The sequence below is a fragment of the Aythya ferina genome, assembly GCF_964211825.1.
Source record: "Aythya ferina genome assembly, chromosome: 4".
NCBI classification, from domain to species: Eukaryota; Metazoa; Chordata; class Aves; order Anseriformes; family Anatidae; genus Aythya; species Aythya ferina.
Window position 1 is genome coordinate 12836591 of NC_140300.1, and position 24801 is coordinate 12861391.

At 40.0% G+C, this 24801-nt stretch overlaps 1 protein-coding gene across 2 annotated transcripts in view; it reads left to right on the forward strand.

Moving 5' to 3' along the window:
* Positions 1-21322, forward strand: part of CRMP1 (collapsin response mediator protein 1) — a 49122-nt gene extending 27800 nt beyond the window's left edge. For both annotated transcript variants that reach the window (XM_084516449.1, XM_084516450.1), the window contains exons 5-14: positions 171-232; positions 1336-1416; positions 4563-4631; positions 6736-6856; positions 8782-8938; positions 12364-12505; positions 14060-14230; positions 15509-15688; positions 18380-18545; positions 20295-21322. In XM_084516449.1, the coding sequence (XP_084372575.1) occupies positions 171-232; positions 1336-1416; positions 4563-4631; positions 6736-6856; positions 8782-8938; positions 12364-12505; positions 14060-14230; positions 15509-15688; positions 18380-18545; positions 20295-20386 (1241 nt within the window). In that variant the 3' untranslated portion in view covers positions 20387-21322. The remainder of the gene's footprint in view (positions 1-170; positions 233-1335; positions 1417-4562; positions 4632-6735; positions 6857-8781; positions 8939-12363; positions 12506-14059; positions 14231-15508; positions 15689-18379; positions 18546-20294) is intronic.
* The last annotated feature ends 3479 nt before the right edge of the window (positions 21323-24801 follow it).

Genomic DNA, 24801 nt, shown 5'->3' on the forward strand with positions numbered 1-24801 from the left:
CTGGTTATAGTAGTTGTAATACAGCTGTGGAATCCTGCTTTATTTCTGTCATTCACTGGTGAAATTCCAGATTAATGCTCTATGATCTGTTTTTCCTGATTGCTTTTGTTCAAATACAATTTAAGAATCCACTTGACCTGACAACCCCTTTGTATTTTGTCTTGGAACAGGTGTTAACTCTTTCCAAGTCTACATGGCCTACAAAGATCTCTATCAAATGTCCGACAGCCAGGTATTGCTCTGAATGTTTCTCGTTGCTGTTATCTGTCTTCTGTGATCTCCCTCCTGGCAGCTGAGGAGTTGCTAAGGCTGAATCCCAGAGAAACATTCCCACTGATCTGAGTGGCACTGATGAGAATTTGCAGCTGAGGGGTTTTTCTCTCTGAAGGGCTGGTACTGAGAGGTGGTGAAATTATGCATATGTTCCTTAGTGTATGGCTTTCAACTTCTGCAAGGATTATTTGGGGTCTCCAACATTGCAACTGCTCAACACTGCCCAAGATTTTGCCCTCCACTTTACCTTTCAAGAACTCTATGTCAGAGAGGGAGAAAATGGTGAAACACATGAGGCAGTGACAGTTTTGAGGCTTCAAGAGTTTCTCAGATGTTGCAAACAGCTAAATAGTGTTGTTGTTTGGTGGAGATGGCCTTTTTTCATTAGGGTTGGAGATAACAATGAGGTTGTTTGTCCAGTGCTCATTACAGATTCTACCCTCTTCAGCTTTTCCATTCATAAGTATCGGGTCATTATAAATGGACAATGGCATCTGTTAGTAATAATAATGTTTGCTTATTCGGTTGAGAAAATGTTTAAATTGTACTGATTCCTAGAGCTATAGCTCTCAGTCTCTTAAATAACTGTTGCTACACCTCCAATACATGTGGTTTTAATTGTAATTTTAGACAGAATAATATATAAATATTCTCTGGGAGGCAGTGCACACCAACCTCATCTCCTGGTTGGAATTACCAGCAGAAATGCATCAAAATCTTAAATGTGCAGCTGGAGTAATGCCTGTTACCCTGTGCAAATGCGCATGTTGCAAGCTATGTATTCTGCTCTATTTAATGCTTGCTGAAGTGATGCTGAGATAAAATAGGCACTGAAGAAACCATGCTTTCAATATTTGATCTGTGTTTGAAAAATGTGTTCCTGTATTACTGAAGTCTAATTTATGTAAGGAACATGTTAGCTCAATACCTGTTGAAAAGGGAACTACAATTTCAGTAAGTCTAATATCAGAAAATTTCAGTAAAAGTAATATGAACAGAGAGTTCTGAGTGTGAATGTGTTTTCCTCATTCAGCGGTATTTCCTTTTTTGTACTACCTGCAGCTCTATGAAGCCTTCACCTTTCTAAAAAGTCTTGGGGCTGTGATCCTGGTGCATGCTGAAAATGGAGACTTGATAGCTCAGGTGAGTGAACTGTGATTTTTGCTTCACTTTGTGAGAAGATTCACACAAGGCAGGGGAAGTAAAAGTGCCTCCAGTCTGAGTATATGTAGGAAAAAAGGGAACTAGCTAGTAAGAACCTTTATTGAACCTGATGACTTATGCACTGCTGGTGTAAACCCTAGGATGAGAGGATGCATGCTTTGCATGCTTTGGTAGAACATCTGTGAGGTATAGCTGTGATCCAGACAGCTCCTTGCCTTGGCTGCAAATTGGGACTGGCAAGGAAGGCAGAAGGAAGCAAGATCTCTTCTGAATCCACCAGACACAAGTAAAGCAGAACAACCTAAAGCCTTGCTCAGAGATTTGGGGGACAGAAAGTGGATGTGGGAAACTTTATACTAATGTCTCTTGTTGCAATTATCAGCATAAATATTGTAGTGAATTTAGAGCATGTGGTAAAGCTCTCAGGCCTCTTTGTTTTGGGAATATTCTTACAGATCTCTAAGGTTTTAATATAAGAATCCACAATGATCTTCTAAAGATTTGAAAACTGTGCATTGAAATATAAGTCATATTTTTTAAAGACACCACCCAGAACCAGAAAAGTGGATTCAAATTCAATATGTTCCATTAAAAAGTCCCAGATCCCCAGTGACCTCTTTGCAGGTAAGGTCTCCCAAGTAGGGATTATCCTCACGCTAAAGCGTGATCTGTGCAATAGCAGCAGACTGAAAGAGGTATCCCAAGGACAGTAATCAATAGTAAATCTCTCGCTGGTCCGAGGACAGGATTCCCCTATAAAACAGAATGGGGAGGCCTGAGTGAGTATTGTTATGAGTGCATATATCTGTGGCAGATGAATATTTTAAGGCAGTAGCAGAGATATCTCACTCCTCTGATCCCTTGTATGTGTCTAGAGCACCTCAGAGATCTGTGAAGCTCCGAGTGAGCTAACTGATTTATCTGCTCAGCTCTTTATCTGCTGGTTTATGAGCTAAAGACTAAGCAACAGAGCTGACAGGGAAATTACAGTAACAATAGCTGCAAACAATTTGTCTTTGAGCTCTACACTCCGGAAGCCACATGCTTGTTGTCTCATGCATAAGAGAGGCTCTTAAGTGAATGCTTGAATGACTGTGGAGTGTATAAGCAATCTTGCCCATAAAGGTTCAATTTGTTGTTTTCCCCTCAGTGAGATTTCTATCCTTTACCTATGTAGTACCAACTTACTTTTTGTAAGGCCTTTGAGAGCCTTCTTTACCTAGGTCAAGTTTAGCCAAAATAATCACTGGACTAAAAAGATACTAGTGGGGAGTCAGCAGGCACATACAGCGCAGCTGTATCCTCCTCCCATTGAAACCAAGTGAAAACTACCATTAGGATTCAAGAGAAAAATAATGCCGATTTTCCATTAAGACTAACATGATTTAAAACTACCAATGCATATATTTTATAATTTTAGTGTGACACTGAATATCCAGTCGAAGCAAAATCAATAATAATAAACATAATATTAATGTATGAATGGCAAAATGAAACTAATCAAATGGCACCCATGATGTTTTGATATGTGCTCCATTAAAATCAATGTACACCTGTGGAATTGCATTGTGGAATTACATTTTTGATAAAAATATGTTTCGGTTATATTTTTCTTTGATCAGCTTTAATATACAGCCATAGAATATGAGCATACAGGAAAGAAATATTAGGAAAAGAGAAAGTAGTAAAGAAATGTGAATTATGTTATACATCAACATATTTCCTCAGCATTGCTATGTCTTATAAAATCAATCTGTTCCTTATGTTTTTATTTAGAAGGATTATTGAAATAGGTGAAAAGAAAGCTGGGTGCAGGGATGTTTTGCAGGACTACCTTGTGTGGAAATAAAAATTTGATCTTATCAAACAACTACTCTATGTTATTAGAACTATCAAATCCTCTTACAGTGACTAATTGTATCATATGATCTGATTTTATGATTTCCTTCAAGATGCAAATGTATCCTATTGTGCTGTCTTGCTATTTTTTGTATTATATGGATGCAACTGTTTATTTTTTCTTGTATTTTAATTATCTGAAGTCTTTAACTCACAGTGTTCAGAACTGTTGCATTAATGGTTTAGAACATCTCCTTTTAGGAATACCTATGAGACATTATGATTTTCCAACCAAAATAATCTTTATTACACTGTCAAATTAATGCACTCCTATTAATCAGCTTTGATTCATTGCAGAGAAGGCAAAAGTATATGTGAATATTAACTTAGGTTTTGCTCGAGTATATTGGTAATGTGTGAGCTTTGCACCCCTGGGGACCTGGGATCAAATATTTATTAGATGACATAGTAAAGTATGTTCGGTAACTCCATCCTAGTCTCTTGGGGACATTCATTCCTGTCAGAGATGTTACAGTTGTTGCACTCTGCTCATTACCTGTAGGCATGGCAGGCCAGGGTTTGAGGGACATCAGCAGCTCTGTTCCCACATTTGCTCTCTTAGTAGACCTGTACCAAACTCAGATCAGAAGTGGCTGAATAACACTTTCTACAACAAGGGAGCTTTATTCCAATACCACTTCTTGGTCTTAATTTAAAGAAAAGCGAAGCTCCTTTTCTATTTTAAAAAATTGACCTAATTGCGGCAAAGCTTTGTAGCACAGATTTTTTCTAACAATCCCCCACTGGTCCTAAGCAGGGCTTTTTGGTGTGGACACTGCCCTCGCAACTGGAGTGCACTTTTTTACTTTCATGAAAACATAATCTTAGTGATTCCCTCTGTAGGAAAAAAAGTGTAACAGAAAGCTCAGTGACAAAGGCAAGATTTTATTTGATGAAGTGTCAGCAATGCTAAAACTTTAATGAAGATAGCAGTATTTCATAGGCTGAAGACAGAAGAAACTTCTGGGAGTAAAGAAAGAATTGCAGGATGGAAATATTTATAGTTACTATTTAAAATATTGGTTGAAGTATGTTCCCCAGGCTGGTATCTTGGTGTCAGATAGGACTTTCTGGAAGGCAGAGGAGGTTTCAGCAGGCTTACACAGCTGCATTTGCACTAACAGAAAAGGGACGGTCAAAAAGCACAGCTGTCAGCCTGGTGGGGGCTAACTGGTACAAGAGTCTTGTCCTGGCGAGTTCGTCAGTATTTATCTGTTTTGTTCCAGGAACAAAAGCGCATCCTGGAGATGGGAATCACGGGACCCGAGGGACATGCCCTGAGCAGGCCTGAGGAGGTAAGAGGCTTTTCTCCTCTTGTCATCCATGGAAATGTTTTGTCAGGCATGTAGTACCACTGCTTGGCCTCTGTACGTGCAGACGATAGATGGGTGCACGGGGTAGACAGTCTGTTTCTCCCGTGACTTCCAGAATTACTCAAAGTTGTGTAAATCCAGGTCCCCTTAAGCCTGTTCGTATAAAATACCCTTCTGCTGCTGGCCACAGGTGCATCCCCGCAGGCCCAAGGTGTCCTTGTGCTCTGTCACAGCTCCACCACCCTGCTGTGCCAGGCCTGCAGGCGTTTTGGACTGTGACCTTGGCTGTTTGGTCTGTGACTACAAATACCGGGCTGAATTTCAGATTTCTCTTAGTTTCCAAACCCCATTGCAGCTGTGCTTTGACTCTAGGATTGGGGAAGGCACAGCAGGCTGAATGCCAGCGGCACAGCTTATGGGTTAGACTGAGTTTACTGGATTCATTAAAATGCCTTGGATGAAAACCTCCTATACAATGCCTGTGTACGTATATGCTGTGCATAAATGTTCGCCAACATATGAATCTATGTTTATGTCAGCAGATACGTTTGTAGTAGAAATGCAGACTGTAGTAATGCAAATATGTGAGAATGGAAAGATGCTGCGAGGCAGCTCAATTTATGCAATTCTCTTGTAATAAAACGAGCCGCTTGCAAGGATCATCTCAGACATCTGGAAAGGGTTTCTTTAATGAGAATGAAAAGACAGAGACATGTCAATGTCTCTTAATGTAGACAGATCAGGCTGCTAATAGCATGATGGGGGGCAGTAGTGGGAAGTGACTGCCTTCCTTGAAGACTAAAGAGACAAGACCCTGGGGATTTGAGGCTAAACTTGAAGAGATTGTTGTGGTTTGCAGATCTTTATATAACCTCTCCCCAAGGCAAGAGGAATAAACTTAATTGGTCACATTCTTCTATTGAACTGTTTATGTGTTTTTTTCATTTTTCTGTTTAACTTCCACTTAAATTATTCTGAAATAATTGAGGCGTTTCTTTTTAATGAGAGTAAAGGCCTAAGGAAAATCTGCATTTGCAATTTCCAGGAAGGAATTTCATGTCTTTTTGACTGTGCCATCTGATGGCCTCAGCCCCAGTGCTGAGGCATAGAGGTCCTGCTTTCCTTTTTTTCTTTTTTTCCTTTTTTCCTGCTTTTCCTTTTTTCTGTAGGTGACTTTGGGGATTTGAGAGCAAATATTGGGATAAAAGTCCTAAGAGAACCTGAAGTGACAGTGTGATTTTAAGAAAAAGATATTTTACAAATCTGTGAAGAAGTAAGACCTGTGGTTTTGGACAGGTTAAATTAGTCAACTTTTCTAGCACAGCTTTTGGAGAGGATTTTGTGCACTGTCAAGTCAGTATTTTCAGTTGCAACAGATTTTTAGGTATTAAAATGCCAATACTGTGAGTCTGTCTAGGAAGGAGGTATAGAACTGATGACTGGGTAAAGCAGTATAGGAGCCACTGGGAAGCACTGCTCCTCCATATGAAGATGACTGCTTTGCGCCTATGTCCCAGATGACTCCTTGAAAGAAGATTGTATTTATGCTTGCTGACAGAGAGGGCTTACTGGCCGATGTTTCAAAGGCTTTTATGGATTATGGGCTAAATTCAGTCCATAATGCTGAAGCTGCTGTTTGGGAATACTTTACGTTCACTGTCCTCTTATATAAAGATTTCAGGGGGTAAGCTGCCAGGGAGAGCTCCAAGCTGGGGCACTGTTCCCTTGCTTCGTTCTCCTTCCAGCTGCAGAATACAGTGAGAGGCCCAAAGTACAGGCTTGGGAAGGAGATAAGAAGGAGCCCTGCCAGCCACTTGGATGTGATCTTCCCTGAGGGCCAGTGAACTGTGTTAGCACTAGGACAACTGTACCCCCTTAGCAAGTACAGCCTGGCTGTGATTACTCCTAACACAAAATGCCCGAGGGGGTTAGCTCTTGCTTTCCAGCACTGCATATCCCACTATGGAAAAAACAGAATTTAGTCCTAAAGTATTGTTGCTAAACAATGAGAAATATGGCTCAGTACTCCAGTTCATTTTTTCTTGTCTGCTTTTGCATTTAACTTCTTTCATTCTTTATCCCTCAGCTTGAAGCAGAAGCAGTTTTCCGTGCCATCACCATTGCCAGTCGAATAAACTGCCCAGTGTACATTACCAAGGTGATGAGTAAGAGTGCAGCTGATATCATTGCACTGGCTAGAAAGAGAGGTAAGAGACTTGCTTTTCTGCCCCCAGACTTGGATTTTGTGTTGAATAGAAGCTCAGTGGAAAAAAATAAGTTGCTGGCAGACTGATCTGTACATCTTGACCCAGATCATGGATGCTAAATATTTGGGGCTAAGAAAACTGTAAATAGGCCCTTCTGTGGTTTTCCATTGAGAATCATAGAATCATTAAGGTTTGAAAAGACCTCCAAGATCCATCTGGTCCAACCTTCCCCCTACCACCAGTATCACGCACGAAACCATGTCCCTAAGCACTATGTCCAACCTTTCCTTAAACACCCCAAGGGATGGTGACTCCATCACCTCCCTGGGCAACTTGTTCCAAAGCTTGACTGCTCTTTCTGAGAAGAAATGTCTCCTCATTTCCAACCTGAACCTCCCCTGGCACAACTTGAGGCCATTCCCCGTTGTCTTGCTCCACAAACTCTAAGCACGCCCCCCCCCCATCCCCTCCAAGACTGTGGTGTGACCCTTGTGCATGGGGATGTCTGTGGGTCAGCATTGCTCAGTGCAGCCGTGCAAGGGTCAAGGTTAAAGACCACCCAAAAGGGACTTGTGAGCCTGGAGGGAGCCCATTTTGAAGCTACCTTTGTTTGCTGAAACAAGTGCCTCACAGAAACAGCACCTGAGGTGCTGTAGTACTGGGAGACTCAGCTCTTTCTCACAGGTGGTGGGACAGGACATAGCGTGGCATGGGGCCACTCAAGAGATTGAAAATCACAGAATCACAGAATTTTCTAGGTTGGAAGAGACCTCAAGATCATCGAGTCCAACCTCTGACCTAACGCTAACAGTCCCCACTAAACCATTTCCCTAAGCTCTACATCTAAACGTCTTTTGAAGACTTCCAGGGATGGTGACTCCACCACTTCCCTGGGCAGCCTGTTCCAGTGCCTCACAACCCTTTCAGTGAAGAAGTTCTTCCTAACATCTAACCTAAAACTCCCCTGGCTCAACTTAAGCCCATTCCCCGTCGTCCTGTCACCAGGCACGTGGGAGAACAGGCCAACCCCCACCTCGCTACAGCCTCCCTTGAGGTACCCATAGAGAGCGAAATCTTTGTCCTTTCACAGTCAATCTTTCTTTTGCAATCCTCACTTTCTGCCACAAACTGCATCTTATTAATAATTCCTCTCCTCTGCTCCCCTCTTTTCTCCTGAATTGTCAGTGTTTTCCCACCCTTTTCCTTCCTTCTTTTCCTTTTCTTTTCCCACTTTGTCTTCTGTTTCCTCCATTTCTCTGACTATTTCCACAGTGCCTCTCCTCTTCTTCCACTTGCCTCTGTTTACAAAGGTGGTGAGGAAAAAGGTCAGGCCATAAAGAGCTTTTCCCATCTTGTTCTCGATGTCAGTTTTTACTTCATTTCATTTGAAAATGAAGGAGGGAAAGGAGTCAGGACTGTTCTGCTGGTTTCTTCTCGAAAGTGCATGAGCACTGTGGAGAAGCCAAAGAGCTAAATATTATCTTGGTATTTGTATTCATGGAGACTTGGAGTTTGCTGGTGGGACCATATGCTGTTATCTGCTGGTGCTGTGCCCAACCTGAGAGTGGTAAAAAGGCATCTGTCAGCTGGAGCCCATCCTCCACCTAAAATCACTCTGAAGCAGAGCAACAGAGAGAACATGTCTGTGATTAAAATAGTACAAATTAAAACCAGGTCTGAACTGTCTCCTCCTGGATTAGAAAGAGAGCTTTGTAAATATCCTGATCAAAAGCATGTGTAACTCAGAGAGCCTCCTGATTAATTTTTTATCATACAGACAAAGCCAACGCTGCTTAATTTTCTGGGAGCTACGCTGACCATGTAGCAATGCATAAATTATACATGGCTGTGTGCAGCAAGCTCTATAATGTGCTGGAAAGAGAGTGGATTGTAATCAGTTCCTGTATATTCTTGCTTTCCCCAAGGTCCCCTTGTTTTTGGAGAGCCGATCACTGCCAGCTTGGGGACAGATGGAACACATTACTGGAGCAAAAACTGGGCCAAGGCTGCTGCTTTTGTGACCTCGCCACCTCTGAGCCCTGATCCTACCACTCCAGATTACTTGAATTCACTCTTAGCATGGTAAGACCTTATTTTTATTTTTTTTTATAGGCTGATATCTGGGCAAGTACAAATGCCACATGGAATAAAGCACCTAGGGATCAGCTCAGTTTCCTTTAAAGCAGTCCCATACAAGACACGGCAGAGAAGGAATGGTAGAAAAGCAGGGATTGTTTTGCCCCTGTGTTTAGGCTGCCAATCTGGTGAGCAGGCCTGGACCCTCCAGATTCTAGTTAGCACATTCAAAATACACTTGTTGGCTATTCAGGTTATATTTCTTTTTCCTTCTGCTTTTCACGTGATTCCTAGTTGCACAGCTAGATAAACAGTCTTTAGCCTAGGACTTCAAACTAGCTTTCTCTCTAATTCTCTGTTTTCTCTAGCCAAATAGTTAATATATAGTTGGATCACATCACCTTCCAGAGTAAGCAATAGCCTGGTGGATAAACCCCCATCTGTGAGCATAGTCTCAGTTTTAAGTCCCAGTCATATATCACAAGCACAGGTCCTGAAATTAGAGTTGTCCCAGTGCAGAGAGATAGCTGGAACCAAGATAGCTTTCCTGGAGCCATTTTGGTCAGAGCTGGTGCAGGTAAGCTGGAGCACTTCTGAGAATTAGGCTGTCTTAAACTAAATTGTAAATGTTCACAGCAGCACTGCACTGCACTGTTAATGAATGTGTAGTCAAGCTCTGAGTTACACGCATTCCTGGTAAGAACATGCAGGCATTTGCTCTGTTCTGAAGGCCTGGTGGCCTGATTTTCCATAATTGATATTTCTGTTCCTTAAAATAAGAACAACGAGGAAAAATTACTTTTCTGGCCTCACATGTCATTGTCAGCATCATAAAGAGTGAAGCTCACTGTGTGAGGGTAAGGCTCTTAGCCAGCATACGTGAATGTGTATAAGAATGTTTGGTCCTTTACTGTCAGACACAGCTACATGTTTTCAGAAAGAGTCCACAAATAACGGTATGTGGGTTAAAACAAATCGGCTAAAATAGAAAGAGAAATTTTAGACTTGGAATCCAAATAATGACATTAACATTAACATCAGAAAGACAAATTGAGGAGACAGAGAAGTTTTCATTATCCTCCTACCATGCAAAAATGACTTTTTTTTTCTTACTGGCTTAAAGTCCTAGATCATAAATGACAGCAGCTTAGCCTGCTTTTGGTTTTAATACTTTAAATCTATACTGTGAAACTAAAAAGAGCTGTGTATATTATCCCTCTGCCATGTGTTTGTGGGGAATTTTATGCAAGAATGATGGTAAAGATAATATTTCACTTTTCTATTTCACTGTTCATCAGGAGATTGGTAATTTACATTCATTAAAGAATCCTCACAACGATCTTCTTCTGCAAGTATGCATACTGCTTATGCTGTTTCCCACAGAATCTGTTGATTTATTTTTTTTTGCTAAAAAGTGGAAAGTATAAAAATCAAAGATGTCTCATGAGGTTTGCAGATTGGATTTGTCTTATGACATTTGGTCCTTTTTTCGTCCACGGGCCATACACCTTGGGGTAGCTTTCATCTTCCATGGTGTACTGCCGCATTATTGCTGCTGTGACGTGCTGTTTCTTCTGAACTAGAGAGGTGGGATCTTGGTGCTAAATGGAAGATGTCATCAGCCTTGAAAACATCGTTTATGGTGAAGAATAACATCATGAAGTATTAGTGAGGTGCTTAAAGATATATACGTCTTCGGTTAATTCCCACCAGTTTCTTTTTCTGAGATGTTTTCTGTGGTGATCCCTTTATCTCTCAATTTGCTAGCTGATCTGTTAGCTGTTAGTAGAGGAGATCTATCAGTAGGAGTGCTCGTGTATAACCCTGAGTTGTTGGGTATCTCCCAAGAGTGACATTTGGCAGCTGCCGGGGTCTTCTGGTGGCTAGACTGGGGAGTGCAGAGCCTGTTATTAGATGTTAGAGGAGAAGAAAAGTGGAGTTCAGATGAGTTAATAGCATAGTGGAAGGAGAGCGTAACAACATAAACACAAGGAAACAGACAGGGATATAGGGCTTGGCTGTGACATTGATGTTTTCATGGCTATATTAATGCCAGAGAAGTAAAAAAGAGGAGAGAGTCTAAGCTGTGAAGAACTTAGCTGACAGAAAAACAGCAAGAAAGAAGAGATGGCATGCAGTTCATATCTTTGTGTCTGTGTTAGAATAAATTAATGTTTTGCTGATGGATTTGGTTTAATCCTATGCAGTAATACCAGACACTCAATAATTAGGAATAGCTAAAACATATCTGCCTTTTCACCATTAAATACATGACTTTGCCTTCTAACAAAAAATGAATGGCTGGTTGTGAACATAGTGAAGAACCAGAAAGGAGGCTAAAGGGTCTTCTCTGACTGTCAGCAATCATTAGGGCTGGCAGTCCAGAAAATTGCATTAGAATTACTGATGTGTGATCCCTTTTTTTCTGTAGTTGGCTATTTGTTAGCTTGTTGGAACCTGAATTTGTGGATCAAAGTCATTCAAATGTTTCAAAGCTGGAACTTATATGATCAGTTTTAAAAAAGGTTGTCAGCCTCTTGTGGACATCACCCTTCTGGACTGATAGAAGCAGTTGTAGTTTGTTTTAATGTGCTTGACTCCTGTAAACTTAGTCAAGATCTAAAACTATTAGCCGTTTCCTGTGGATAGTAAAGAACCTTTATTTATTTATTTATTTATTTATTTCAAGATACCACATATTGGTTTTGTTCTTCTTCCTTATTCCCCAAAGTAGCAGTGTACAAGTTCTGATATCTGCAAAGCATTTTTCTCTAAGGTGAAAAAAAAAAGATACATAAAATCATTGTTGTTTGGTTGCTCTTTCTATGTTTTACTCCATACCTTTGTCTGTGTAAGACATTTAGATTAAATAAATCCAGAGTGCAAGAGTGCAAGTACACTTGAGCTATCCACTTTTTTGTTTGTTTAGAATACTACTCCCTTTTTTAGAATATTCTTCCTTTTTTATTTTCATCATTCTGTTTTGGTAGGCCAGTCAAGGAATATTTGTGTAAAAATTACAAGAGAAGTATATGTGCAGAGGAGAAATGCAGGGAAACAAGCTTGATGCTCATTACTCTGCATTGTAAAATATGCTTTTATTTCTAAACACGGTTATGAATTTATCCTGAGTGCATCAGACATTTCCTTAATCTTTTAATAATCCTTTGTCCTGGTTAGTGCTTGTGTCTGATCTGTCGATAAGCAGCCTTAAACCTGAGGGGGCTGTAATCTGGGAATTCAGGATGTTCCTGAGGGAAAGTGGAGATGTCCAATACTGCTGTTGCTCTTCAGTGATATGTGGCCAACACGTAGAGGCTGCTGACATGACTTGTAGCCTATACCTCCATCGTGTAGGCTCCATTTGAGTGAGTCCGAGACCAAGGTAGCCTTGGTGACTGCTATAAACCTTCTGTGTGTTAACTCCGCAGTGGGGACCTGCAGGTGACGGGAAGTGGACATTGCCCATATAGCACTGCCCAGAAAGCCATTGGAAAGGACAACTTCACTATGATTCCTGAAGGGGTCAATGGAATTGAGGAAAGAATGACTGTGGTCTGGGACAAGGCTGTAGTAAGTAATTACTTACTTGTATGGATTAAAAAGAATTTGACTGTTGGCTGAATAATGCAAGCCAGGAGACTCTTGGCCGGTACTTCAGTGACTTTCTAATATATATCTGAGAATTCCCAGAGACCTCCTACAATATGAACTGTTTGTTTCAAAGTTTTATAAACTCAGGTCTGTGTTTCATTTCTGACAGCACAAAGCCATAGTGTTTTATCAGACCTGAGGCTTCACAGACTAAACTGCTGTAATTTTTTCAGTTGTGTCAGAGGAGTTGCTTCTCACAGACATAGGATCTGGAAGCAGTTTAATGATTTTGAAGTAGACCCCGTATAAACGTGATGAATGGATTGTTTGAATTTGGGAAGTGTCTCATCGTTTTTGAGAAATTACAAATGGATGGCAGCTGAGCCTGAGGCTACACCATGAAATGCTTTGAAGGAGAACACTGCATGTAATTCATAGTGGCATATTTTGCTGTGGGGTGCCGGTGTATGTTAGCAATTTTTTGATGATTCCATGGATCCTGATATAAAATGATATCCTCCCTCCATTGCCCGTCTTCACATAAACACCCAGTCTCACTCACACATGCACTTATTACCTTACACTGCATTGCACTTGAATGCATATTGCAGACTGCAAGGTGGTAATATTTAAAATGCTCTCATGAGCACTTTACCCAGACCATGTTTAATAACCCCTTTCTTCAGGGAATGCTATTGAGTTTAGAAGCACAGAAGCAGCTTCTGATATCCGGCATGTAGGAGCAAAGCAGGAAAGCAAGAAAAATGCAACGCAACCTGCCAGGGATATTTCCCTTTTGTTAACTCATATGAAGGGAAACAGCTGCCACAAGTGTTACTAAATGGGATTTACAGGTGGTGACATTAATTCCTGGACCACTGAGTAGCTTATATTTTGTGAATCTCCTGGTTGACTAGGCAGAAAATGTGTTAAACAAATAAACGTTGCTCTTGTTTACTTCCAGAGAAGACCCCAAAATACTCTGCTGAAAAATCAAAAAGCTGAAGTGAACAGCTGCTATTAAGCCATCACTGACTGTATAAAAAGTTCAATTGGTGGTGACATTTCTCCAGGCAAGAGCTTTATAACTGGGGTTGTATTACTTAGATTTATAGATGTTGTAATACTACTAGTAGAATGGACTTAATTTGCAAAAAATGTTTCTAAACAGTCTGAGCACTTTTTATATTTGATCTTTTATTTAATCTTGTAATACTCATATAATTTCCCTGGTTTAAAATCAGTAAAATATTTAAATGGGAATTATTAGGACTAGCAGCAAAGCACACATGCATCAGAGCAGGGAAGCGGACCTTAGCTGAGAAACTTGACAGCCAGGAATAACGCATTCACTTACCTGAAACTCCAAAGTAATGTTCCTTATATAAAATCCTGCTCAATAAAGCCTAATTTCGTGCAACATCACCAGATATATGAACAACACACTTTCCTGTATCTCCTCAACCATTCAGCACTCTGAATACTCAATCTCTGTATTATAAATGTGCTTTGGTCAAGTTATGTTGTTTTTAGGCCACAGGTAAGATGGACGAAAGCCAGTTTGTAGCTGTCACCAGCACCAATGCTGCCAAAATCTTTAATCTGTATCCAAGAAAAGGACGGATTGCTGTAGGATCGGATGCTGATGTTGTTATTTGGGACCCTGATAAGGTGAAGACTATAACAGCTAAAAGCCATAAATCGGTAAGAAGAAAAAGAAAACAAGCAACGTCTCTGTTGCTTTTCAAATGTCAAATTCATGTGAACAAATGTATTGGATATAGAAGAGTGGGGTAACAGCCTGATCCTTTTCTGAAACATGTAATTATTTCTGAAAATGAAAGTATTGAATCTTGCATTGGAAGGATTTCTTTTCTCTCAGCATATACAATTGCACTATTTTTGTATGCTTGTGCCTGACCTGTAAATAGGTGTGAATCAGCAGGTCTGCAGCTGAGGTTAATAAAGTTGTGAAAATACATTTAAAACCAGCTCACTTCTTTTGCTTGTATGAGAAACACCTGATATAAAATGCACAATTAAATCAATAGTATTCTAGCATATTATAGATGATTAAATATTTTGATAGTACAGCTCTGATCAGCTTTATGGATGGGATTTCTTATTTAATTCCAAAGCTTTGATGTGTAGTACTTCTCAGCCCCTTAACACAGAATACCAGTGACTCACAGTCATGTTAATTTTGGCAGTGACGGGTCTTATGCGTTTACCTTACATGTTATCTATCTCAAAGTTTTTATCTTATTATGTTCAGTGTTTTTTTAAATACATATTGGGAAATTCTTCCAAAACTTGTATTGAAAATCTAGTGATATGATTTATATTAAAAGGGCAGAAACCTTTGAAAACCTTTAAAAACTTTAGATGATGCATTGTTTATTTCTCTGTCTTGAGATATCTCAGTATTTTTGAGAAAGTAATAATCACCTGCCACTTGACTGTCATTTCCATCTAGCTTCAAGCTTTCCTGGTCCTTTCTGGGCTTTTTCAGATAGAAAAATTCAGACAGAAATATGCTGGCCCTGAAAACTCAGTACTTGCTGCAAGTCTGAAGCTTTCTTTGCAGGGGCTTAGAAATTCCCTTACGCAGTCACACCGCATGCGTGATAGGACTAAATCTTCTGGATATCCAACAGCTGAGTCAGAATTTTCCTTCTTATTAAGATTATTGAATTTCTAGAGGTTCTGGATAAACAGGGTAAGTCCTCAAAAGCAAATGAGATAAAGTCTTGATGGAAAGTGAGCAATACATACAGGGGAGTCTGACTGGACAGATGCTTTTTAATCATTTAATCAATAACAATGCATAGAAATGCATTGCTTTTCCTTCAGAAAAAAAGCAATTTTATATGCCTGTTAATGGCAGTTGCTTAAAAATATGACTACAAATGTGTATTGTAAGTTACTAACTGAAGGAGACCTTGTACTGAACTTGCAGTGAGTATATTGGTTGATCCTCAGGCTGTTGAGTACAACATCTTTGAAGGAATGGAGTGCCACGGTGCCCCGCTAGTGGTCATAAGCCAAGGGAAGATAGTGTTTGAAGATGGAAACCTGCACGTAAATAAAGGAATGGGCCGCTTCATCCCTCGCAAACCTTTCCCTGAATATCTTTACCAGCGCGTCAAAATCAGGAATAAGGTAATGTCAGATATTATTTAATTTTCTTCCAAGGCATACCTTTTCAGAACCACATTAGCAAATTTTAATTATTATTACTACTGTGCTAATATAAATCTGTATTAGATGACCTATGTATGATTTATGTCTGACCTATGTTTGTATATGGTCAAAATATGACCAAAAACTGGCTCCTCTGCAAGTGCGAGCTGATATAATTTAAAATTGCACTTCAGTGGGTAGAGCACATAAGTGCCATTTGGATATAATTGCTGTATGCCCAGCTGTGCAGTCTTTTGAAGGGAGGTGGAATAGTGATAGAATTTACTTTTAGTTAGATGTCAGCAAAAAGATGCAGATTCTTTGGAAGGAGGGTTAGCCAGAAGAAAAATAGCATTTTAAATTGCTACTAAGCTTCGCATGCTGAACAGCCCCATTGCAGAGAAGAAAAGCATCTAAGTCGGAGATGCTCATTATATTTGGCATCTCTGAACTGCTGTTGGTGCATTTGCTAAACTGAGTATTAGCAGCATTCACAGCTCAGGAAGCTTTTATTGTGTATTTAAATAGAAGCTTGGGAAATGACCAAGATCACGACTTGGTCAGTTCTGGTATTGAATTATATTCACACTCCCCTGTTGAAAACCAGTTGGCTTGGTGCTAGTTTTGGGTTGCTTTTTGCCACTGGGCAATAAAGTACTCTGTGAGAGCAGGTAGCAACGACAAATTTACCAAAAAAATGTATTTTCTTCAACAAGGCATATGCCATTGCCTGTAAGGGTGGCAGCTGAAATCAAGTCTACAAGTGGGAAGGATAAGAGGCATAAAAATAAAATGCATCTGCAAAGGAGTTTTGCAAAATACCAACAAATTAATTTTTCTTTCTTTTTTCTTATTTTTTTTTAACGTTAATCGGTTAGGTGACATGGGTCTCCACATCTGCCTTTCAAGGGTTTAGCACATGGGAATGCTATATAAATTGGAGTGATGATGCTATTTAAATAGTGAAAACAGCACTTGAAAAACAAGTATCAGAGAGTGGTGCCTTACACCAAGGATTTGCTCAAAAGTAACCAGCCCAAATAACTTGCATCTTGTAGTGGGCCTGGATTTGGGGAAAGACCTTTGATTCTAGATCCATAAGCAAAGGTCTGCAGAGGGACCAAGTGAGGCATTGACATTATTGCTCATCCAGCTCCCTCTGCTGCCTGCTGAGAGGAAGTGAGAGCAGTCTTATGTCTTGTGTTTCTTTTCACAGTCAAATTTTTTTAATTGAAAAGATTTAGGAAAACCCACTGATCGTGATATCAGCCACCATCATGTGGCTATGTCACCACACAGCAAAACCCATCACACAAGGGTCTGCAAAGCTTTAGCTGGCCCAGGGAAAACCTCCTGGAACAGGGATAGCAGTGCAAATCCCTGCCTTTGTGGAGCCCTGGATAGCGGATTCACTGCTGTGATCAGCAGCTGCTTCCCTCGGGGCATTAGCTTTGGCTCAGCTTGTGAGACAGTGTCTCTTCTGAGCCTGACGTCCCTGTCACCAAAAGCAAGGAAAATGCACTGATTTCTGTAAGAGCAAGATCAGACCCCCATGAATAGTGTGGCCTTCCTCCCCAGTACTTTAATTGTACTGTTAACTCACTGGGGAAAGGGTCCTGAAACAATAGTTGTGTAAGCCTTAGATTTATAATCCTTTGGATGGGCTTTGGATTAAGAAATTCAGTGGCTTCAGATTCTTCCTGAAAATTTAAAGTGTTTTTTAAAGTACTGTTTCCTAGATTTCTGTGTTTGTTTGTTTGTTTGTTTTTTAGGACAATGAGACTGTTACGATTATCTTTCCTTATAATTCTAATAGGAACAGTACAGGGATAAGATAGAGACCTTAAACTGAAATCAAAACTCAGGTGACAGATAGTCTATTGACAGATAATGAAAGATGGGTCCCAAGCTGCAGTCTGTTGTATAATTGCTTTTCTAGTTCGTGACAAGAAGTGGAAACTTTTGAAATTTTATTTAAAAAAAAAAAAAAAGTCATTGCTTTTCAATGAGGTTCTAATGGAAATAATGTGATATTTGAAGGGGAGGAGCAGAGAAACCAGGTAAGAGCTGCTCCAAAATAGTTACTGCACCAAGCCTGTCTGAATTTAAGAAGCGATTGGATTGTGCATGTAGTTACACGGTACCAGGAGTTGGACTTGATGATCCTTATGGGTCCCTTCCAACTCAGGATATTCTATGATTCTAAGAGTGAAATTGCTAGAGTCTATATAGTGATTGTCAGTCTTACCACAACCAAAATGTGATTCAGCAGCTCACATATGAGACTCACCTGATCCCACCATACTGAAAATCCTTTGAATGTAGAGATGACATTGACTGATCTTACATAAAATAAATATCTTAGGTGAGAGCTATTGTTCTTTTGAGATCCAATTTTTCTCCACTGACTGTGAAGGAAGCCTATTAAGTCTTGATCTCATGTGTTTATATATATTTATTATATATATATATATTTATAAAATTATGAGAGGAGACTTCATAGTTTCCTTTTTATACAAAGCTGACTGTAGCTTTGACAATAGTACGAATGTGTTTTTACCTCAGCTAATGCAGAATATAGCTCTGTGCTCGGTGGCCTCTGTTTACCAGTATCATTAGGGAGCATTATCAGGGCATTCAGTGTCTGATTTTATTCTGCTCTTGCTTTAGGTGGGAGGACTGCAAGGAGTCTCCAGAGGAATGTATGATGGGCCTGTGTATGAAATCCCAGCTACGCCAAAATATGCAACTCCTGCACCCTCAACTAAATCCTCCCCTGCCAAAAACCAGCCCCCACCAATCAGGAACCTCCACCAGTCTAATTTTAGCTTATCAGGTAAGTCAACCTGACTCATTAGAAATGCCTTTAAAGCCTTCAGTATGTATGGATTGTTGCTGATAAATTTCAATTATAAAAATTACCTCTTTAATCATATATGTATGAAATATATATACACACACATATATATATATATATGTGTGTGTGTATATATATACGTAAGAACATCTATAGTTAGGTATGTTCGTATACATTCTTTCTCTAGGAATATTTTACAAATTACCAAATATTCAGAATGTTTGTCATCTAAAATATTTATCTGCTTGCAGTCTTGTAGTATTATTTACCTGACACCTTATGGTTAGCTGAGGTCTCTGGTTGATACAACTGAGGCCTGTTAGTACGTATCAGTGATGGGACTTGGGCCTGGTGTGACTCATGTGGCTCAAACACCTCACATTTCTTTCTTGCTGTATCACCAGAAACTGCTAGACACAGAAACTTCAACTGTCCTTGTCCATGGTCAGAAAATCACATGCAGAATCTATTAATATGCCGATTATGGTATTTCTTGTCTCTTTGCTCTTGATGCCCAAAATATTTTCCACAGTACATAAGAAATAGACAAGAAAATCATCCTTTGGGGTTGTTGGAAATAATTCCTGACGTTTGAAGATAATTATAAGTGTGCCAAATCATTGTCCTTCAAAAGTCTACAGCCCAGTTGGTAAATAAGTGGCTCTTTATGATGTTGTTATGAAAGTGACTGGATTTTCTCCCCTGTGGGAGCCAATGGTGGAGTTTTCATCCCTGACAGATCCTGTCTTTAGAAACTAAATGAAACCTCTGGAAGAATGCCTAAGGAGAGCAAATATTTTAAAGACCCTTCTGGTGAATTGGAGTATATTTTTCCCTGTACAGTTAGGTCCATGGTGAGCATATACAAATATGTAAGTCTCTATGAAGCAAAAAAGTGCTTTCAATCTTGACCTCTAACAATAATAATAAGTGGGATTTTCAAAAGCACGCAAACCTGTGGTTTCACAGTCCACTGCTGGATCTGTGTATTACCGTGGCACCTGGTGCTAACAAGCATGACCCAAATCAGGCAAATGCACATTACTGTTTATGGAATTAACCAGAGACTATGATAGCATTTAAAATGATCCTACACTTTCATGGTAGTGTTACGTTACCTGTAAGAAGCTCGTGTGATCACATGATATTTAGTGTGGCAGAAAGCTGGCTGTCATAAGTTTAATCTTCCAGCATTTTAAAATGTGTTTTGAAGTGGGTATGAATTTATATGAGATCAATGTTCCTTTTCATGTGGACTTACAATCACTAACATCAGGTTTTCTGTACTGTTAACCCATGGACCCAGTGAGGACAGGCATTCTAAATCAATGAGGCAGGTTTGAAAAAGCCACTCTATATTATATGAGTTTATTTTTCTCAGTTAGAGCAGCAATATTTTTCCATTAGTGTCTGATCTCATGAAGGGAATCTAGTCTGTAGATTGTCATCTCTGTACAGGCTCTTTGTCAGGCTAGTGGAAAACAATTGCCCATGTAGGATGAGCATCAGTCTGATCCCAAACATTTAAGCCTACAGTTCTTATTGAAGATGACTGGAGCTAGGCACAGAAATGTGCCTTTGAAGATCTCTCTAGTGCTTCAGGCAGGGGTCTGGCTCGAGAGAAACCAACTGATGTGAGGGAAGCATAGCTGGAATGTCAGGTAAAGTATCACTGCTGATGATTTTTTCCTTTTCATAGCTTTCTTTCCTGTATTCCTCTTGTTTCAGGAGCTCAGATAGATGACAATAACCCACGCCGTACTGGACACCGCATCGTGGCACCTCCTGGTGGTCGCTCTAATATTACCAGTCTTGGCTGAAAACTGATGATGGACAGAAACACAAGGAGGAAGGATCATGGGAATAATGTACATTCCCTTCAATATCTGTGTTATCAAACCCACAGTTTTATTTGGTACTAATGGAAATAAAAAATGAAATGTCTTTTTTTTTTTTTTTTGTATAGGAAGAGGTGATAATAGTGTGGTGTGTTTGCTTGGAACTACTTGCCTCACAATTGTGCTTTCATGCCATAGTCACCTTAAAGCATGGTGCTTCCATTGCCCCTTTAGTGACTACAGGTTTTAGCTTCGTCTCGTAACTGAATGATGGTTCCTTTGCACCCTTTTGCTGTATTAGAGTAGTTAATGCATGTTACTGAGTTATTTATGCAAGTTGCATTCAGTGAGTGAGTCCCTATAGAACACGTTGCCAACAATTGACTAGACACAATGCCAAGATTAATATCTGTATTTGAAAACCATCACCAAAAATACTTATGAAGGAAGAAAATGGCCATCTTGAAAGTATGCAGTAGAGTAGTATAGGCAGCTTCTGTTTTATCTTTAATTTATTATAAACCCAAGAAGCACTTCAGACTTTCTCAGACACAGAAAATCACCAGAACTTAGAATGACAAATGGTCTCTGTAGCACCTGTCTGTACCCACTCAGTATGTTCCAAGTCTGTGTCTTCATTGTTTCCATTTTCAACAGCGCCATAATTTATGCAAAGCAATGCCATTGCCACCCCTGCAGGGATTTCTCCACCTGGGCAGTAGTGCTCTCCTTCTGCATGAGTTTTTTGGTACTTACAGATAATCCAAGTTGCCGTCGGATTTTTAAAGTTTTTTGTACAAAGTTTTTCCTTTGTAATCACATGCATTTTTACTTACTCTACCGTATCAAGATCTACTAGTCGTGGTTCTATTTCTGAATTCAAAGCTTGTGAAATAAAGGAAATTAATTGATGGGTAAGCGTCTTCCTCTGCTTTCCAGTGCTGTTACTGCTATTATTAAAAATTTAGAATGGAGAAACTCATGAGAAACTGTCTTTTTAGGTCTGCATCATGTGAAAGAAGGAACCAACCTCCCTAGATCACAAGGGACGTTGTATAGATGTCTGCATATGCATACTGTAAGCATGCCATAATCTGTCTTAAGTAGAGCTCACTGTAAAAATTACCACTTATATTGAAGCTGCCTCAATTTTGGCCAAGTGAGACCTAAATCAGCTTTCTTCCAAGGCTTTCAAGTTTACCTAGCTTGCTTCAAATGGACTTGATTGCCAGCATCTTCATCTGTACATAAACAGTAAGCAATGCTCCAGTTAGACCTAAGCTGTATTTGACTTAGTATTGGTTTTCTTGGTGTGCTCTGTGCTGATCTGTCTGCCCTTAGGCAGTGTTCAGGCATGTTGTGAACAAGACATGATGCAGAAAAGGTGAGAGGACGTGGACTTGGTATTATCTTTTTCTGTAAGAGTGAAAGAAATCCTTTGTCCAGTTTTTCTGATTATATCACAGACTATGTAAAAGGAACATTTTCTATCACTTTTTACCTGTCTGATTGTGTTGCAGATGTTGGGGGAAGTGTGTGCTATAGCAGAGGGTGGGATGCTCTGAAATTAAACAGGTCAGCAAAACATCTCCCACTGGCCTTGTGCCATTTCCTACACTACCAAGCTGCAACAGGAAAAGTACTGCAGGAGCACATTGCCAGTGGAATGATTTTATCTCGTTTCAGGCTTGACCATGTAGCACTGGTCAAGTTTTGGAAAATAGCCTACCTGAAGCATGTCATCTTACTCTGAAGCCAGTGCGCTATCACCTCCAACTTTCCTAGGAAGGGAACCAGTGCCCTAGAAAACTTCATTTCTGTTAGCTTGGCCTGAAAACCTGGCAGCAGAGCTGGTCTAAATAACTGGCTTTTCTTTTTGCTTTGGCTTTGATGTGAACCAGTGAAGAAACACTGCAGTTCATCCTGAAGTGAACTGAATTGATTCTATTTCCAAAATAAAAGAAAAAGCCTTTCACAAATACAATTAGTTTCTTTCTGATACTTGTAAACAAATAAAAATAAACCAACCCCTTTTCTCCTGCCCAAGGATTCAAATTCATGTTTCCTATTGCCTGGAGAGTGTCCTCATCTCTAGGCTTGCTTGCTTACTTTGAGATCTGTGTGTTTTATTATATAAAGCAATGGCAGCATAGAAGTCTGAGGACAAACTGCTCTGGAATAACCTACAGCCTAGCAGGTGACCCATCTTGTTTAGCAATCTTGAACCAAGACTCTACCTCCACTGTGTTATTTCAGCCTATTTGCTCTAAGTGTTGACAGTGCCAGCAACAGGCCTGGTAATCTTAACTCTGAAAATAGAAAGCAAGCTGGCTTGTGAAACTATCATCTGGAAAATCTGACATAGTGTGAAAATTTCGGAACTGCTGATTTCAATTTCCGTAGTGATTTCTGTGCTTGTGCAGGTAGCAGTGTTTGCTTACCTCTGAGTAATGCTACTCAATCTACGAGGCTTTTCACCTCTGAGATGATAACAAGGAATTGCATAACTAGTATTGACAGATTCCACTTTTCCTCCATGCAAAACATAATCCTAAACCAAAGAACCCTTTGCATGTCAGCAAACTCCATTGTTGTTAAAACATTTACTTTTTCATGCTGAAGTGCCTGTGAATTAATACACCTACATGTGTTTGTAAGGTGATTCGTGGCTCAGTGGTTCTGCATGACAAGACTGTGCCTGTGAGGTCAGTGTAACTCTGTTGTGATTTCTCTGAGGAGAAATGTGCCAGCGTGCTCATGGTGTTTGGAAGCCCTTGCAGCCTGACCACACTCCTGTGCCACTGCTTGGGGACAGCCCGCATTAAGCCCGTGGATCCTGTGCTGTGCCTGGGTCTCACCACTCTGGACAAGAACTACTACCTGGGTGTGAATCAAAGACCTCTTCTTTTACGTTTGAGCACAGGGGGCTTACTGCATGGTCACCAGCATGGTAAGGTGAAGGATGGATACCTCATCTGGACACCTACTGTGATGCAGCACCAGAGAGCTGGCAACAATGGGGTTTTGAACAAGGTAAGTGGTGCCTCCCTTCCTACCCCAAGGCCTATTTCACAGCAATGTCCCTGCTGCTGCATCGTTAAGCTATCCCTAAATAATAAAATCATAATAAATAAACAGTGAATTAGTTTGTGATCCTGAATACATTTGCAGAGCAGGAAACTATTCTGGAATTTGCTCTCTTGTAGGAGCACCCATCTGGGCAATGTTCAATCTGTTAGCATGTGGGTGGGAGCAGTTGTTACCTCCCTGCTTTCTACTTGTAGTTTGAAAAGTCATTTTCATGGCTTTTGAATTGTCAAACTTCTAAACAATTATAGCAGGGCTATAACATTTTAATAGTGGAAATAGCCCTAATAATTTAAAACTAGTTCTTCCCCATTGACGTTTGCAGACCCCCTTAAAGTTAGTCCCTGTGATCCAGTTTGAGGACTATCTTTGTTAAAAACACTAAGATTTAAACATAACTGCATTACTCTGGTAGCAGGCAAACTGTAAAGCAAGCTTGTCCAAACTATCACTCAGGAAGCTCTCCACTGGTCTGACCTTGTCCTGCACCTCCTTGACAAAGTCTGTTAATGATGATGCTAAGGCTGTTCCAAAACTGACATGTCCCAGCTGATAAGTATTTCTTGCTAGCAATACACTGTTCTTCATTAAGAATTCTTCCTTAAGAATTAAAACCACAGGGTGGACAGATCAGATGACCATGTACTCTGGGTTCCATTAGAAACAATGTAAGCTTAAGAAAGAGGAAACTTACAATTCCAATCCTCTGAATATATCCTTTAAGAAGCAGTAGCATTGCTCCCCTCCGTAGCTCTCAGTGGATTGTTTTGCCATGAATTTGCTAAGGCACCTTTAAAACCCATGTAAAATCTTGGCATTTATGGCTTCCTAGAGCAAGGATTTGTACAGCTTAATGTTCTAAGTGCTTCCTTTTGAATCTGCCATTACTCTCAAATTATTTACTTGACACCAGTTAGTTCTTGCCATTTAGACTTGTTCAGTATTAAATCTCAGTGATCACAACAAACAGATTTGAGAACAGTTTTCCATCTTGATTTTGGTGAACTTTGCACATGCTTTCCAGCTGTATTTCAGTGATGACAGTAAGTGGTATTCAATTAAGAATAAATTCTGTACAGGAGAGGGAATAATGTCTTCCAATGCAGTAAAAATGCTGAGTTGTGGATGCTGTTTCTCTGAGTATCATACTCAAAGTATCATACTGTTTCTTTGAGTAACACAAAGTATTTGCAGTGATATGGGTAAAACAGTTAGGTTTCAGCACCTTGTCCTTCTGCTCCCTGCCTGCATATTCTGTATTTTTCTAGCACAGGGAGATGCAAAGGTAACTTTATATAGTTATATACACT